The sequence below is a fragment of the Schistocerca americana genome, chromosome 1 (assembly GCF_021461395.2).
Source record: "Schistocerca americana isolate TAMUIC-IGC-003095 chromosome 1, iqSchAmer2.1, whole genome shotgun sequence".
Classification (NCBI taxonomy): domain Eukaryota; kingdom Metazoa; phylum Arthropoda; class Insecta; order Orthoptera; family Acrididae; genus Schistocerca; species Schistocerca americana.
In genome coordinates, this window is record NC_060119.1 from 558,932,723 (window position 1) to 558,951,090 (window position 18,368).

Genomic DNA, 18,368 nt, shown 5'->3' on the forward strand with positions numbered 1-18,368 from the left:
GGAAAGAGCCTTCTACTCGAGAATTTCAAATTCAAGTCTTAAATTCGAAACTGATGACATGATAGACAAACGGCAAGAAGATAGTTTTACACCGATAACTTTAACCAAGAAATTACTTGTTGACACCGCTGTTTGTTGATGACTAACAGTAAGGACACAGTTCGGAAGGTTGTAACGCCGGAAATGCATATCCTCCTATTTCCATCTATTGTACTATTATTTTTTTTTCCTTGTTTTGTTACCTCAAGATATGACATTTCTGTGTCTTTACATATTGTAATTGTTTTACTATTTGTGTATATATATTTATGCATTTATGTCGATGTATAATTGGTTTGTTTCGTCAATAGTATTTGTATTTTTACGCTGGGTCTTGCCTAGGGAAAACTGCTATCGAACGATTACATCGATAGGTCGTGTGAAGACTCAAAGTGTGTAGGATCTTTGGTAGTGTTAACTCTGCCGCGTGGAGCGCGGGCAGAGCAGAGAGGGTCTGGCTGGAGTAGCGAGTGGAGCAGGTGTGTTGTGTGACGCTCCCGCGAGTTGCCGCGCTTTCGGGGTTTGGCAGCATGTAATTGCGCTCGACTCGCGATGATAGTTTCTGACATGGTGTCGCGGACGGGAAGCATTAGCTGGCGCACATCAAGAGCCCGTTTCGCCTGGTGACCGTGTCGAGAAGAAGGCGCGCCAACATCCAGCTTCTGCAACAGCGACGGCCGACAATGAGTGACTGTCGCCACCTCCTCGATCGACGGCTTCAAACCTTCAATCAACCAACAAGGAAGACTAAAAGCACGTAAAGTTTCAGAACTGTATGGCAGACCTCAGCTTTTCAAATTGTTCCATTTGCCTCACAAAATTACAGCAACTTAGCATGAACCTTTGTTGCTCATTGTCCCAATTGTATTGCCAAGCAGGGTCCCTTCCTTTTCCGAAATGAACCCGAGTGTCGTTGAAATTTAAACGCCAGCGTAATTCCATTTCACTGCTTTAATTTCAAAGTTCAATTCAAGCATTAGCTGGCTACAATAGTTAGATTACACAAGCACAAATTAAGAGTGCGAGTTTTGTTACCGTATTTTAGTTACCTGTGACTGCAGCTCAGCTTGGTACGTACTAAATTTTACTATTGTTAATTGTTCAGAATCATTTAATTCAAGTTCAAAGTTAATTCTCTTATTTCTAAATTGCGTAGATTCAAGTAGCTTTTGAAATGATTGTTGAGGTAGTCCAAGACTAACCTTATTTTACTTAATGTCGATGTGCTTCAGAAAGAAAGCTCACTATTAACTTCAGTCACTAAATTAACTTTCGATTTTCCAGTTTTATTAATTCTTTTGCTAAATAAAGTCAGAGTGTAGCGAAATTTATTACTTCTGACAAACTTTCAGTTTTCACACTACACGTGTCAACCTTCAGTTGCCACGCTTCTAGTATGTGTAATAACCTTTCTTTTTCAGTTACTATAGTAATTGTCCTTAGGACTGGCGACCGTGATTTCCCCCAAATCTCAAATATCTAATTACCACTAGTTAATTGCTAACGTAACGGCCGCACATTTACTTTCTTTATTAACTTTACCCCTTTTCAAAATTAATTTCCACCAGTTTCATTTGCATTTTTCCTTTCATTTAGATGTAACCCTTTCCTCCCTCTTTACCGACAGGTTAACTTCGGTGACGATTGCTTTTCCAAAATTCCCATTAGGTACACGCGGTTTCATTTTTCACTGTCATTAAGGTCGATAAGTGAGGGGGGAGGTGACACGTGGCGACCTGGTGACAGGACAATCTTCGGATTTGAGGTTGTTCTGGACACGAATTTTGTATGTTGCAAATCTCGTAACAAAGTACTGGTTACGTACAGGTCGTTACGTCAGCGAGAATAAGTAGTGGGAGTAATCCTAATTATATTTGAGATTTGGCAGTTATATTGAAAATTATTAAAATGAGTGAAGGCAACAATTGCCAAAATTTGGTAGACTTGGATACGGAACAATCGGTCGAAGAGTGGGAAACGCGCGCCGCGGTACCCATTGTTCAGGGGCAGGCGGCTAGCATGAAAGACGCGACCGCCGAAACGCAACAAAGAGCAGAAATGGAATTCCAAAGTTTAGAAAATGTTTCGGAATCAGAAGTGAAAATCAAATCTGAATCCCTTGATGACGAATACGGGGGGACAATTAAAGAGGAAGCCGCTACGGAAGTAAAACCGGTAGTTTCCGGGAATTTAACTGATTTATTGAATGTTTTGATTAACGAAATCAAGAGTCAATCGGCCAAGCAAGAAGATCAGGCTGCCAAACAAGAAGCTCAGGCTGCCAAGCAAGAAGCTCAGTCTGAAAAATTTGAACGGATGCTAGGCAATCAGAACAAAGCTATTAACGTTGTTATCAACAATGTTGGAGTTGTTAACACAAAAGTTGATAAAATCAAAGAAGATATTGTTGTAATTAATACCGAAATCGGCAATCTTAAACAGGAAATGATAGGCGTTCAGGCGGAAATTGCGAGCATAAATACTCGTTTTGATTCCGAAATTAGCAGAATCGAGAAAAGTGTAGGAGACGCAGTTGCTCCGATCATCGAGAATAAGGTGACGGAACAAATTCAATTAGTGAGAAAAGAGGATCATCAGAAGGTGGAAACTTTAAAGGCTTTAGTATCCGAAGTAGATACCAAAGTGACGAAGCAGGCTAATACCTGCGAAGAGAAAAAGAGGGAAGTGGAAACGCTTACGACAACCACTTGCCAAGTGATTACGAGGGTGTCGGAATTAGAAAAGAAACTTGACGAAAAACAGAGCTATGTGCCAATCTATGCACATAGTTTGGAATTGTTGACGAAAGAGGAGCGGTTCGACCCCTTGAAAAAAGGCGGTATACACGCGACGGATTTCATTAAGAATTGTGAAAGAGTTTTACCCAGATCATGGACTAATGAGAGAAAAATTAATGCGGTTATTGATGTGTTGGCTGGTGATGCCAAGCGTTGGGGCTTAAACCTCAACATTACGAACCTGACTTTTGACGAGTTTAAAAATTTGTTTCTGGCTGAATACTGGTCAGAGCAGAAACAGCAAGGTGTCTGGCGCGAATTTGTCGTATCGAGGCCTTTCGATGCGAATTCGCGCGTTTCGATGAAGGAGTTTTGTGAGGGCTGGATCCGCAAGTTGGAATATTTGCGTGATCGCCGCACGGAATCCGAAATAGTCTGGGAACTCTACAAGAAGCTTCCAGATGATACAAAACGTTACATAGGAAGCAGTTACAAGACAATCAATGATTTCCTAGAAAGAGTTGAGGACGAGGACAATTGGCGCAATAATCGCGACAGTGGTAGAGGCCGTGGTAACAACAACGGGAACCACAACAACGATAACCATGGGAATAATGCATACCGCAATCTTGGCAGCAATAACAATAATGGTTCGGGCCGTAATGACAATCGGTACAATGCAAATAATAACCGGAATGACGGAAACCAGTATCATACTAGCGTGATACGGGATGCGCAGAATAGTAATAACGCCAGAGGGTGTGACCAGCCGCCTCAGCAGTATCCGGGGAGCGTATCTGCTGGGACGAGACAGGGAAACCATTAGCCGCGCCGGTGAGGGGCCGACCGGGCGTGGAGAAATTTTGGCGGCCCAATAACAGGAGAAAACCCAGGTGTCGTCGTTATGAAAATTCCGTATGGAATAATCAACGGCGGGAGAGTGTGCCAGTGTTAAGAGAAAGGAGTGCGTCCACAAGTAGTAGATCAGCTGTATACACGGCAGTAGAAGGTACATTCACTGTCAGTGAGAACAATTTAAGTAGTGTTCCGGAAATCGATTATAAGGTGCCAGCTGTAATACCCTCAGCGGAACTGGAGATTGAGTTTAAGAATGATTCGCAATTGTTGAGAGAAGATCAGATGTCGGATAACACGTCCGTCATTGAGCGAGGGGATGCAGAGAGGGATGAGGTCTGGTTAAGGCAGTTCGGTCGCTTATACGACGAACTAAGAGATTATAGGGGCCTGTACGGGAGAAGCATTTATGGAGAGCGCGGGCAGAATTTGCCGCGTCTCGTCCCACAGGAAGATAGTATTTGTGAAGTGATGGAAAGTTCTGGCCCTAACCGGCAGACTTTACCAGAAATAGTTGATGTTAATGGGGAGCACGAGCAAGATTCGTCGTGTTTCGTCCTGCAGGAGTTAGATGTTGAAGTAGTAACGGAAAGTTCTGGCCCTAACCGGCAGACTTTACCGAAAGTTATAGAAGTAGCCGACCCATCCGACGCAAACCTCCAGTTTAAACGTTGCGAGAGTATTAAGGAGAAAGATTACGAAGATTTTAGTGATAGCCGGACACGATTGGTAGAAAAGCACATAGATTACAGCGTGTATGAGGTTAGAACTGACATTATACAGTCAGACGATAGCAGTGTGGGTTGCGCAGATCCAGAGGAAGTAATTTCAGATGCTACTGGGCACATTCCTCCAGGTAGATTGGCAGATGAGATCAATCTGACCAAAGTGGAATCAACGAAGGTGACAATTAGTGAATTGATAGCAAAGCAACACTCACTAGTTGACGAGTTACAGGAAAAGGTTTCGGTATTGGAGGCGACGCTACAGACTATGCCTCAGGACAAACGTGTTGAAATTAAAACTGTATGTGAACAGAGGCTGAAAAAGCCGCCAGATAAACCGGATTTAGGATCAAAGCCGGATGGTTTTTTCTGGAATGACCTGGATATAGACGAGGATTTACTGTGGGAAAATAAAGAAACAGTCGAGGACAAGTGTAGACAGATAGTAGTGTCTGTTAATATGCACGACCTACAACTAAACGTGTTGATTGACACCGGTGCAGAATTGAGTGCTGTATCTGGGAAAATATTTGAGTTACTGAAAGACAGACCTGGCATCGTAGTTATGCCAGTAACAGGAGTGAAAATTATCGGTGCTACTGGGAAGGCCAGTAAACCGGTCACAAAACAGATTTTTGTCAACTTCGAGATATGCGGGGCACGATTTGAACAAGAGTTTGTCGTCGTGCCAGACTTAACTACGGAAGTAATTATCGGGTTAGATTGGCTATTAAAATACCGTGCAGTGATTAATTGCGAAAGCAAAACTTTGACATGTACGTCACAAGATAAAACAATAGTAGTTAGTTTTGACGAGACAGGAGACGGTGTGCATAGGCAATACCAGCCTATACACATTGTTAATTGGCCGGATGCTATTGACGTAGGTATGAATTTGAACTACTGTAATGTGAGGAATCTCGGCATTGACAATAATGTAGAAAGTGAATTGGAAAGTATTGTAGATGGTGTGTCAAACGTAACACACGAACAAAGACGAGGCCTGTATGAAGTAATAATGAAGAATAAGAGTGTGTTTTCAGACAAACCGGGACTTGTGGAAGGATATAAATGCAAGTTGCATGTGATTCCGCACGAACCATTCTTCGTGAGACCGTATGCTATACCGCTGTCCAAAAAGGAAGCAGTGCAACGGGAGATAGATAAGATGATCGAATGGGGAGTGATTGAAAGAAGTACGAGTCCATATAATAACGGTTTGGTCATTGTAGCAAAGCGGGATGGTAGTGTGCGTATTGTGATTGACGCACGCACGTTGAATAGGGTCGTTCAACGTGAAACAGACAGACCAGAGAGTATGGAGGACATTTTGCAACGTTTTCATGACGTTAAATTCATGACTAGCCTCGATCTGACGGCTAGTTACTGGCAAATAGAACTCGAAGAAGAATCTAGGCCATACACCGCCTTCTTGTTTGCGGGCAGGTGTTATCAGTATAGAGTACTGCCGTTTGGACTTAATATATCTGTGTCCGTATTCATCAGGGCCCTAGATAATGTGCTAGGACCGGCTTTGAGTTCAAGATTAACTGTATATGTTGACGACCTATAGTTGGCCAATGCCACTTGGCATGACCATTGTGACCTGTTAGATGAAGTTTTTAGAGCATTGCGCCGTGGCGGAATGACTCTAAAGCTAAAGAAATGCGAATTTGTGAAGCAGGAACTGAAATTTTTAGGGCATGTAATTACCACAGCTGGTATTACAAAGGACCCAGAGAAACTAGAGGCAATAAGGAATTGTCCTCCACCCAAGTCTAGGAAACAGTTAAAAAGTTTTCTAGAGCTAACAGGATTTTACCGTAAATTTGTAAAAGGACAAGTGTTTAATGATGAAAATTTGAATAACCTCTTACGCAAAAACGTTCCGTTTGTGTGGACTGACGGGTGTCAGGCCGCTTTCGAGAGATTAAAAGACGAGTTGTTAAGATCTAACATACTATTTCATCCTGATTTATCGCTACCCTTCCATCTGGGAACGGATTCGTCGAATTATGGGGTGGGGATAGAACTGTTCCATGAAGTTGGTAAAGGAGAGGATAAGGAACACCGGACGATAGCGTTCGCGAGTCGAACTTTATCAAAAAGTGAGCGAAACTACACGATTTCTGAGAAAGAGTGTCTCGCTGTCGTGTGGGGATTCAAGAAGTTCAAGGGTTACCTATGGGACCGTAAGGTGATTATTCATACGGACCATAAGGCGCTCACTTATCTGAAGGATTGTAAACTACTTCACGAAAGACTGACTAGGTGGTCGTTGTATTTACAGCAATTTAACTATGACATCTGTTACGTAAAAGGGACCGACAATTGCGTAGCGGATGCGCTGTCGCGGTTGCCCGAGTCTAATCAAGGTCTATTGAAAGATGAGGCAGATGGAGTGGTCAAATTGTACTATTTCAAAAAAGAAGTTGAGGGACGTAAATTAATAATGAACATCTGTAAGAATCTACGTCGTCATCAGAACGAGGATGGTTGTTTATATATGGTGAAAACCCGATATGATGAAAAGAGTCCAGAAGGAGAGAAATTAAGGAAGTATTACAAGATATACGATCATATCTTGTACATACGTAAGGGTGAAGATAGTAATATTTGGCGGGTATGCTGGCCCACCAAATACGTCACGGAAATAATAGACTACTACCATTTGGCGTATGGTCACTGTGGACCGAAGAAATGTACGGAAAAGCTGTGTGAAGTAGTGCATTTTAACAACATGTTAAAACGCGTTACTGACAGAGTGAAAACTTGCGATTTATGTCAGAAGGTGAAGGTTACCAACTGTACGAGTCGTGGTCCTATGCAAAGTATAAGGCCTAACGACACCTTTGAATTACTGTGCGTGGACTTGTACGGACCTTTGCCCAAGTCATCAGGAAACTTTGCCTACATTTTAGTAGTGCTAGAAGCTTTTTCCAAGTTCATCAAGCTATACCCGATTAGGAAACCTACAGCCAAAGCGGTCTATAGCAAGCTTGTGAACGATTATTTTGTTCATATTGGTAAGCCCAAGGCGATTCTATCAGACAATGGGGCACAATTTACTTCTAAGTTGTGAAATGAAGGCATGGAAAGTAATGGGGTCGAGGTGATCCATATTTCAGCTTATTGTCCGGCTGGGAATCCCGCTGAGAGGTATATGCGCGAGCTAGGCCGACTGTGCCGTACCTATTGCCATCACAACCATAGGGCATGGGGCAAATATGTAGCAGTATTTGAGAGAATTATGAACACCTTGAGACATGAATCGACGGGATTTTCTCCAGAGGAAATCCTGTTGGATGACAGAAGTAAAAGTTTATTGGAAGAGATAATCAAATTCCCTCCACGGATTGACATTAGTATTGGTGTGAAAAAAGATCGTTTGCGAGAAGTAATGAAGCTTAAAGCCGATGCTCGCATACGTCGTCATGACGCTAAAGCGCGTTTTGCTAAGTTTGCGATCGGAGACTTAGTACTTGTAAAAGCTCATGAGAAATCGAGCGAGATAGACAATGAAATCTCTAAATTTAAGTTTGTTTATAATGGACCATATAAAGTCATTGGTATACCTCACACAAATGCTTATTGCTTAGAGTATCCAAGCTCTGGAAAGCTATTAGGTATACGAAACATTGTAGACCTGAAATTGTACCAATCAAGGATTGATTAGTACCACAGATAGGGTAATTTGTGCAGTATGTAGATATAGAGTGTAAGATTTAAGGATGTGCCATGTGGCGATGCTTTTGCCTGACCTAGAGGTCATTAAAGAAGTTGTAATTAATAAGTAATTTATGTTGATTAAATGATTTAAGAGTTACTGAATATTAATCAATTTAAAAATCCAAGCTGCTAGTTTAAGTTTTCAGCTGAGTCACAGTAGATTAAGCAATGTAAATATGATTTTGTAACTAGCTGTGAGATCCCATGAATATGTGTTTTACTAGTCATTGCCGATGTACTTAGACGCTGTTTTAAGTTTCAGGCTTGTACATGTGTGATGATGGACAGTGTTGAGTTATCCACTGTGATAGTGTTTATGGACTCCTTGAGATTACTCGGGAGTGAGTTTTTCCGAAAGAATTCAGTGAAACGGACGTTCTGGAAATGCCGTTACACAGGCGAGTGAGATCAAGCGTGCCGCACAGGCGGGCGCAACAATACTGGCGAGGCGGTGCCGCTGTCGGCTCTTGGGCCGCTGTCGGCATTCTTTGTACTTGCGAGTACGGAAGGCGGAATTGTTTTTCTTCCTGGACAGCTGAAAGAATTCTACTGTCAATATTTATGTTTTTTTCGATCTGATGTGTGTTATTTTCTTGTTTAGCGTTTAATGGACTCCCATGACGAGAATATTAATTATGAAAGGGTTATGTAAAAATGTGTATTCTATGTAATTAATTATTAATTTGCGTATTTTGATCTACCTGTTTTTATGACCATGTCCTCTGATTAATTTTGTAAATAGTATTCCATTTCTTGATACTGTTAGGGAATTTTGACAATTTTAGAATAGCTAAACCATTTTCTATGTTTTCTATGAATTTTAATATGTTGTCAACCTGTTTTATTTTGTGCAAGATGACAGGGTGGAATAAGATTAGGAGTGTCTCCACTCAATTATTATGGTCTAAAAATTGATTTATGATTAATTAGACGAATGCTAAATTTTGTTGATGTTTTGAGCATATGCATTTCCGCTGTTTCTTTTTTGGGACATTTTCTGAGTCTGTTTACGTTACACGAACATCCTCAGACAATGTGGGGCATGTGTAACGCCGGAAATGCATATCCTCCTATTTCCATCTATTGTACTATTATTTTTTTTCCTTGTTTTGTTACCTCAAGATATGACATTTCTGTGTCTTTACATATTGTAATTGTTTTACTATTTGTGTATATATATTTATGCATTTATGTCGATGTATAATTGGTTTGTTTCGTCAATAGTATTTGTATTTTTACGCTGGGTCTTGCCTAGGGAAAACTGCTATCGAACGATTACATCGATAGGTCGTGTGAAGACTCAAAGTGTGTAGGATCTTTGGTAGTGTTAACTCTGCCGCGTGGAGCGCGGGCAGAGCAGAGAGGGTCTGGCTGGAGTAGCGAGTGGAGCAGGTGTGTTGTGTGACGCTCCCGCGAGTTGCCGCGCTTTCGGGGTTTGGCAGCATGTAATTGCGCTCGACTCGCGATGATAGTTTCTGACATGGTGTCGCGGACGGGAAGCATTAGCTGGCGCACATCAAGAGCCCGTTTCGCCTGGTGACCGTGTCGAGAAGAAGGCGCGCCAACATCCAGCTTCTGCAACAGCGACGGCCGACAATGAGTGACTGTCGCCACCTCCTCGATCGACGGCTTCAAACCTTCAATCAACCAACAAGGAAGACTAAAAGCACGTAAAGTTTCAGAACTGTATGGCAGACCTCAGCTTTTCAAATTGTTCCATTTGCCTCACAAAATTACAGCAACTTAGCATGAACCTTTGTTGCTCATTGTCCCAATTGCATTGCCAAGCAGGGTCCCTTCCTTTTCCGAAATGAACCCGAGTGTCGTTGAAATTCAAACGCCAGCATAATTCCATTTCACTGCTTTAATTTCAAAGTTCAATTCAAGCATTAGCTGGCTACAATAGTTAGATTACACAAGCACAAATTAAGAGTGCGAGTTTTGTTACCGTATTTTAGTTACCTGTGACTGCAGCTCAGCTTGGTACGTACTAAATTTTACTATTGTTAATTGTTCAGAATCATTTAATTCAAGTTCAAAGTTAATTCTCTTATTTCTAAATTGCGTAGATTCAAGTAGCTTTTGAAATGATTGTTGAGGTAGTCCAAGACTAACCTTATTTTACTTAATGTCGATGTGCTTCAGAAAGAAAGCTCACTATTAACTTCAGTCACTAAATTAACTTTCGATTTTCCAGTTTTATTAATTCTTTTGCTAAATAAAGTCAGAGTGTAGCGAAATTTATTACTTCTGACAAACTTTCAGTTTTCACACTACACGTGTCAACCTTCAGTTGCCACGCTTCTAGTATGTGTAATAACCTTTCTTTTTCAGTTACTATAGTAATTGTCCTTAGGACTGGCGACCGTGATTTCCCCCAAATCTCAAATATCTAATTACCGCTAGTTAATTGCTAACGTAACGGCCACACATTTACTTTCTTTATTAACTTTACCCCTTTTCAAAATTAATTTCCACCAGTTTCATTTGCATTTTTCCTTTCATTTAGATGTAACCCTTTCCTCCCTCTTTACCGACAGGTTAACTTCGGTGACGATTGCTTTTCCAAAATTCCCATTAGGTACACGCGGTTTCATTTTTCACTGTCATTAAGGTCGATAAGTGAGGGGGAAGGTTACAAGGTCATTTACAGATTAAATAAAATTTAACAATCTCGACACAAAAAACTGAAGTCAAGGCTTTTAAAGATCAAGATCTGGTCGCAAAGAAAATTCTAATAAACCGCCAAAAAATAGAGACTGATTGAATTCAATTTTTTGGGAGATAAAGAAGATGAATGAATTCAAGTTGTTAGGAAATACTATCTTTTTCACAAACGTAAAAGACCTACCGAAAAAAGTGAAAGATGCAGTTACATTAATGAGACAAAATACAGAACACTGAATAGAAAGCTGAGGAAAGAGATCTTAATAACTTCTAGAGAATAAAGACAATACCATTTATAGTTTATGAAATGAACCCAGAATAAAATCTGCGGAAATGTTTTTCAGAATAGTACACTACTGGCCAGTAAAATTGCTACACCAAGAAGGAACGCAGATGATAAACGGGTATTCATTGGACAAATATATTATACTAGAACTGACATGTGATTACATTTTCGCGCGATTTGGGTGCATAGATCCTGAGAAATCAGTACCCAGAACAACCACCTTTGGCCGTAATAACGGCCTTGATACGCCTGGGCATTGAGTCAAACAGAGCTTGGATGGCGTGTACAGGTACAGTTGCCCATGCAGCTTCAGCATGATACCATAGTTCATCAAGAGTAGTGACTGGCGTATTGTTACGAGCCAGTTGCTCGGCCACCATTGACCAGACGTTTTTAATTGGTGAGTGGTCTGCACAATTTGCTGGCCAGGGCAACAGTCGAACATTTTCTGTATCCATAAAGGCCCGTACAGGACCTGCAACATGCGGTCGTGCATTATCCTGCTGAAATGTACGGTTTCGCAGGGATCGAATGAAGGGTAGAGCCACGGTCGTAACACATCTGAAATGTAACGTCCACTGTTCAAAGTGACGCCAATGCTAACAAGAGGTGACCGAGACGTGTAACCAATGGCACCCCATACCATCACGTCTGGTGATACGCCAGTATGGCGATGAGGAATACACGCTCCCAATGTGCGTTCACCGCGGTGTCGCCAAACACGGATGCGACCATCATGATGCTCTAAACAGAACCTGGATTCATCCGAAAAAATGACGTTTTGCCATTCGTGCACCCAGGTTCGTCGTTGAGTACACCATCGCAGGCGCTCCTGTCTGTGATGCAGCGTCAAGGGTAACCGCAGCCATGGTCTCCGAGCTGATAGTCCATGCTGCTGCAAACGTCGTCGCACTGTTCGTGCAGATGGTTGTCGTCTTGCAAACGTCCCCATCTGTTGACTCAGGGATCGAGACGTGGCTACACGATCCGTTACAGCGATGCAGATAAGATGCCTGCCATCTCGATTGGTAGTGATACGAGGCCGTTGGGATCCAGCACGGCGTTCCGTATTAGCCTCCTGAACCCAACGATTCCATATTCTGCTAACAATCATTGGATCTCGACCAACGCGAGCAGCAATGTCGCGATACGATAAACTACAATCGCGATAGGCTACAATCCGACCTTTATCAAAGTCGGAAACGTGATGGTACGCATTTCTCCTCCTTACACGAGGCATCACAACAACGTTTCATCAGGCAACGCCGGTCAACTGCTGTTTGTGTATGAGAAATTGGTTGGAAACTTTCCTCATGTCAGCACGTTGTAGGTGTCGCCACCGGCGCCAACCTTGCGTGAATGCTCTGAAAAGCTAATCAATTTCATATCACAGCATCTTCTTCCTGTCGGTTAAATTTCGTGTCTGTAGCACGTTATCTTCGTGGTGTAGCAATTTTAATGGCCAGTAGTGTAGCTGGCTGTAGACTATCTAATATGATAAGGAGCACAACAATCAGACAAGAATTGGGAGTGAAAAGCACAAATGAAGCAACCACAGGATGTATAAATAAATGGAGAGATTGTGTAACAACAATGAAAACAGAATCATAAAATAAACTGAATTATCGACCAACAGAGAAAAACATCAATAGACACACCAACAGGGAAGTAGAGGGGTCAACTACAAACTAATCACAGACAGTATGGTCACCAAGGAAGAAATCGTATCAGGAAAATGCATAACAGCTGAAAAATTGCAAATCTGAACCTAAAAGATGACGCCACAGGTGTGCGGCTGTCGCGTGCACTGCGGCTACCCACCTGCCTGTTGACCGTCCGGCCCTCGTCGTCCACGTAGCACCAGAGGAACACCATCGCCCCAGACGGAACTTCGGCCTGCGAACACATTCAGAATGACTCCATAAATTACGGGCTATATTAAGTGCAGACGGCAATAGTAGTATTTACAGAAAGTTCGTTATGGACACTCGTTCGACCTATACTTGAGTATTGCTCATCAGTGTGGGATCCGTACCAGATCGGTCTGACGGAGGAGATAGAGAAGATCCAAAGAACAGCGGCGCGTTTCGTCACAGGGTTATTTGGTAACCGTGATAGCGTTACGGAGATGTTTAATAAACTCAAGTGGCAGACTCTGCAAGAGAGGCGCTCTGCATCGCGGTGTAGCTTGCTCGCCAGGTTTTGAGAGGGTGCGTTTCTGGATGAGGTATCGAATATATTGCTTCCCCCTACTTATACCTCCCGAGGAGATCACGAATGTAAAATTACAGAGATTAGAGCGCGCACGGAGGCTTTCAGACAGTCGTTCTTCCCGCGAACCATACGCGACTGGAACAGGAAAGGGAGGTAATGACAGCGGCACGTAAAGTGCCCTCCGCCACACACCGTTGGGTGGCTTGCGGAGCATCAATGTAGATGTAGATGTAGACAATGAAATCACACCCTTCGTGCAAACAGCTGAAAAGATGGTTCGTGTGGACCTATATGTATACAACTACACTGGTTGAAAAAATACGTGAAGCACCCGGAAGACATAGACGTATTTCAGTGTGACTTCGTACATGTAGGAATCAACATGGATTCCGGAAGCAGCGAACGTGTGAGACCCAACTCGCTTTATGTGTTCATGAGACCCAGAAAATATTAGATACAGGCTCCCAGGTAGATGCCATTTTCCTTGACTTCCGGAAGGCGTTCGATACAGTTCCGCACTGTCGCCTGATAAACGAAGTAAGAGCCAACGGAATATCACACCAACTGTGTGGCTGGATTGAAGAGTTTTTAGCAAACAGAACGCTGCATGTTGTTCTCAATGGAGAGACGTCTGCAGACGTTAAAGTAACCTCTGATGTGCCACAGGGGAGTATTATGGGACCAGGGACCATTGCTTTTCACAATATATGTAAATGACCTAGTAGATAGTGTCGGAAGTTCCATGCGGCATTTCGCGGATGATGCTGTAGTATACAGAGAAGTTGCAGCATTAGAAAATTGCAGCGAAATGCAGGAAGATCTGCAGCGGATAGGCACTTGGTGCAGGGAGTAGCAACTGACCCTTAACACAGACAAATGTAATGTATTCCGAATACATAGAAAGAAGGATCCTTTATTGTATGATTATATGATAGCGGAACAAACACTGGTAGCAGTTACTTCTGTAAAATACCTAGGAGTATGTGTAAGGAACGATTTAAAGTAGAATGATCATATAAAATTAATTGTTGGTGAGGCGGGTGCCAGTTGAAATTCATTGGGAGAGTCCTTAGAAAATGTAGTCCATCAACAAAGGAGGTGGCTTACAAAACACTCGTTCGACCTATACTTGAGTATTGCTCATCAGTGTGGGTTCCGTATCAGGTCGGGTTGATAGAGGAGATAGAGAAGATCCAAAGAAGAGAGGCGCGTTTCGTCACAGGGTTATTTGGTAAGCGTGATAGCGTTACGGAGATGTTTAGCAAACTCAAGTGGCAGACTCTGCAAGAGAGGCGCTCTGCATCGCGGTGTAGCTTGCTGTCCAGGTTTCGAGAGGGTGCGTTTCTGGATGAGGTATCGAATATATTGGTTCCCCCTACTTATACCTCCCGAGAAGATCACGAACCTAAAATTAGAGAGATTCGAGCGCGCACGGAGGCTTTCTGGAAGTCGGTCTTCCCGCAAACCGTGCGCGACTGGAACAGGAAAGAGAGGTAAGGACAGTGGCACGTAAAGTGCCCTCCGCCACACACCGTTGGGTGGCTGGCGGAGTATAAATGAAGATGTAGATGTACACACCATTGGCGAGCATTTACGTGATAAGAGCAGGAATTCTCGGTGACAGGAACAACAGCCACTGGAGTGCATTAGTGTTGTTGGTACGAGTCTTGTTACCAGGCATAGGAGCGTATGGTAGAGGAGTGACCAGCAGCACATGTTGAGTGATCACTGTGAAGGACACGGAGATACCGCATAATCGTGTGAGACAGCGTTAACAGCACCTGACTGGGGTCTCATTGTGAATATTCGTCTAGGCGGCACGTCGATTCGCGCAGTATCCAGATTTGTGGGGCATCCATATGTTACACTGGTCCGATGTTGAATTGCATGGGAACGTTAAGGGCAGGCATACTAGTCGTCAAGTTTCCGGTCGACCACCCTACACATCTGCGCCTGCCATAGGAGAATAATAATGGATTGCCTACAGCAGTCTGTATCATCCTGCATCACTGGTGCGAGACTAGCAGAAATCGGTCTAGGGAATTACCGCCTCGTTTAGGATACCGTTAACACCACAGCACAAACGGACGCATTTGGAATAGTACCGCCGCTGGGAAGCGTAAACCGCTAATGAATAGCGCGTCTCTTCGTGTTCAGCTACGAAGCTCGGTTGTGCATTACCCTGGATAACCATCGCTGGCGAATACAGTGGCAACCAGGTAGTGCTTCATTTCTCCCAATGTTTTGTAAAGGTAGAGCTGTGTTACTGCTGTTGTGGCGTCAGTGTTCCGTCCGATCACCATCAACCGTGATGTGAAGTCATACTTGATAGCTCTGTAGATGACAGTGATGATGGAGTTGTTTGGTTTGTGGGGCGCTAAACTGCGCGGTCATCAGCGTAAGTACAAAGTCCCTATTTTGACACTGACCATTTTTTTTCGCAGTCCAATCTAGCCACTGTCACGAATGATGATGATGATGAAATGATGAGGACAACACAAACACCGAGTCCCCGAGCAAGGAAAATCCCCAACCCGGTCGGAATCGAACCTGGGACCCCGTGGTCCAGAGGCAGCGGACACACAATGACAGTGATTGAGGGTACCCTGACGGCGGTATGTCACGGACAACTTGGGTGTTCAACTGTTACCTCTTACGGGACAGCATAATGGTGCCAGTTTTCAATAGGATAATGTTCGTCCACATATGGCACGTGTCTCTATGAACTATGAGCGATGCTGAGGTGCTCCCGTGGCCACCAAGACTCCCAGATCTGACCCTGAAAGAACATGTGCGGATCCAGAGCGGACTCGACTCCGCCCCACTGCCACTATCCAGGATATCAAGGATCAGTTACAACAGCTTTAGAGCGTCTTGCTTAAAAGAGGAAACAGCAGCTTTATGACCCACTTCCCAATGGAATTAATGCAGGCATCCAAGCCAGAGGGAGCGAAACGTTATACTGATAAGTGGACTCATACCGACAAGTTGTCCGCCTGCTTAGCTGGGTGGTAACGTGCTTTCCTACCATATACTGGGCCCGTGTTCGATTCCCGCTCGTGGTCTGGGTGTTGTGTTGTCCTCATCATAATTTTATCCTCATCATCGGCCGCAAGTCTCCCAATGTGGCGTCGATTGAAATAAGAGTTGCACTTGGCGCCCGAACCCGAATGGGACCTCACGACCAACAATGCCATACGATCGTTCCATTTTCATCGCCAAGTTCTTTGTAGATCGTCTTGATTTTGTAATCACATACCCTGTCAACCCGTCGTTTCATTTCGTTTATTCCTCCCCTTCTAGTTGCTTCATTTGCATAATAATTGTGAAGTCCTGGCACATCTCATCCAAACTATGAGAAGAACTTCAGCAAAACTGTAGTGGAGTAAACCAGACCTAACTAACGGTACAACTTAGTACATTAGAAATTTGGTGCTTACGTTTACTGAATGCATATAACAATCACTTGTTATCAGCAAATAAGGCACAACTTTAACAGAGACGAGGTACAGCATTTTGCGTCTGATTTAACTCAAGCAATAAGAAATGTGTACCTCCACTGATTCTCAAATGTATAACATACGATAAATGAAAGCAGTACTCATTTGTGGGCGAAGCTACTGAAACAGAACTTATATGTTAGACCACAGAAATGTGGAAAATCGTGCAACGATCTTATTGTGACAGTAATAACGGTACAGTACTTATTGAGTAACCGTCCGAGCAACATAATGTGAATGCTCACGTATTCACGTATAGCTGGTTGTAGGAAAAGCAGATCACAGGCTGAGATTTTAAGAAAATGTAATTCATACGCGTCATAAGTGGCTTGGAAAACACTTGTTCGACAGACGTTTATCAGGTAGCATTAGTAGGCGATTAGAGAAGATACGAACCAAGAGCGGTGCGTTTCGTCACCGGAGATAGTTTAATAAGCGTGAGAGCTTTATGAAGATGGTTATCAAACTCCTTTTCCGGACACTACAAGAGAGGCGTTGTGCATCATGGAGACGTTTACTGTTAAACCTCTGAGAGCGTAAGTTGCAAGGAGAGTCGGGCAAAATATTCACTCTCACATACCCTGTCAGTCCAAAAAGTTTCGACACTACATCAATAAAAAAGATAAACCTTAAGAGGGCGATTTTAATGTTTCAGGTGTTCCACGTAGTCTGTCCCACTTGAGTACAAAGCACAGAGCGTTCATACAACGAATTGAAACTGTGAGAAAAGCCCTTATTTAGAACGCTTTTCAACTCTCGCGTCACATTAGCTTGAATGTGGAATATGTCGTCAAAGCGTTGATCCTTCATGCTAATTTCTATATTTTGTCGTTTTCTGGTAGGCTCGTATTGATAACACCAAGTCTCGTCGGCTGTGATTGTTTGTCCCAGAAATGAACTGTCCGCGTTTTGCGTTTCAATCCAGTAACAGCAGGCGTTCACGCTTCGTCGTTTTTATAAGGGAGTCGAAGTATGCTGGGCAAACTTTGCACATACTTTTTTGTTCTTCAGAACATTCTGGATGATGTTGTGAACACTTTATTTTGAGAAAATACTGCATTGCGATTTGTTACATAACAATTTGACACAGTGCGACCGCACGTCGGCTACTTGCAACGGAATGGTTGGATGCACTTCTGTTGTTTACAGTTGTTCAAGTTGCCATCACAGTGATTTCGCTGACGTCACTTATATGTTGGGAATACAGTGACTCTCGTAACGTTTGGGAGGAACGGTGAATGTCCGACGAAATGACCGTGACTAGAGAATCAGTGAAAATGGAACTTATATGGAGATGGCAGGGATGGCTAGAGGACAAATGTAAGGATGTAGAGGCGCATATCACTAGGGGTAAGATAGATACTGCCTACAGGAAAATTAAAGAGACCTTTGGAGAAAAGAGAGCCACTTGCATGAATATCAGGAGCTCAAATGGAAACCCAGTTCTAAGCAAAGAAGGGAAAGCAGAGTGGTGGAAGGAGTATATGGAGGGTCTATACAAGGGCGATGTTCTTGAGGACAATATTATAGAAATGGAAGAGGATGTAGATGAAGATGAAAGGGGAGATATGATACTGCGTGAAGAGTTTGACAGAACACTGAAAGACCTAAGTCG

The 18,368-nt window shown here is 43.1% G+C and overlaps 1 protein-coding gene across 1 annotated transcript in view; it reads right to left on the reverse strand.

Annotated features, from left to right (window-relative positions):
* Positions 1-18,368, reverse strand: part of LOC124624850 (pyridoxine/pyridoxamine 5'-phosphate oxidase-like) — a 216,303-nt gene that overhangs the window by 42,274 nt on the left and 155,661 nt on the right. The window contains exon 4 of the mRNA XM_047149133.1: positions 12,861-12,935. Coding sequence (XP_047005089.1) covers positions 12,861-12,935 — 75 coding nt within the window. The remainder of the gene's footprint in view (positions 1-12,860; positions 12,936-18,368) is intronic.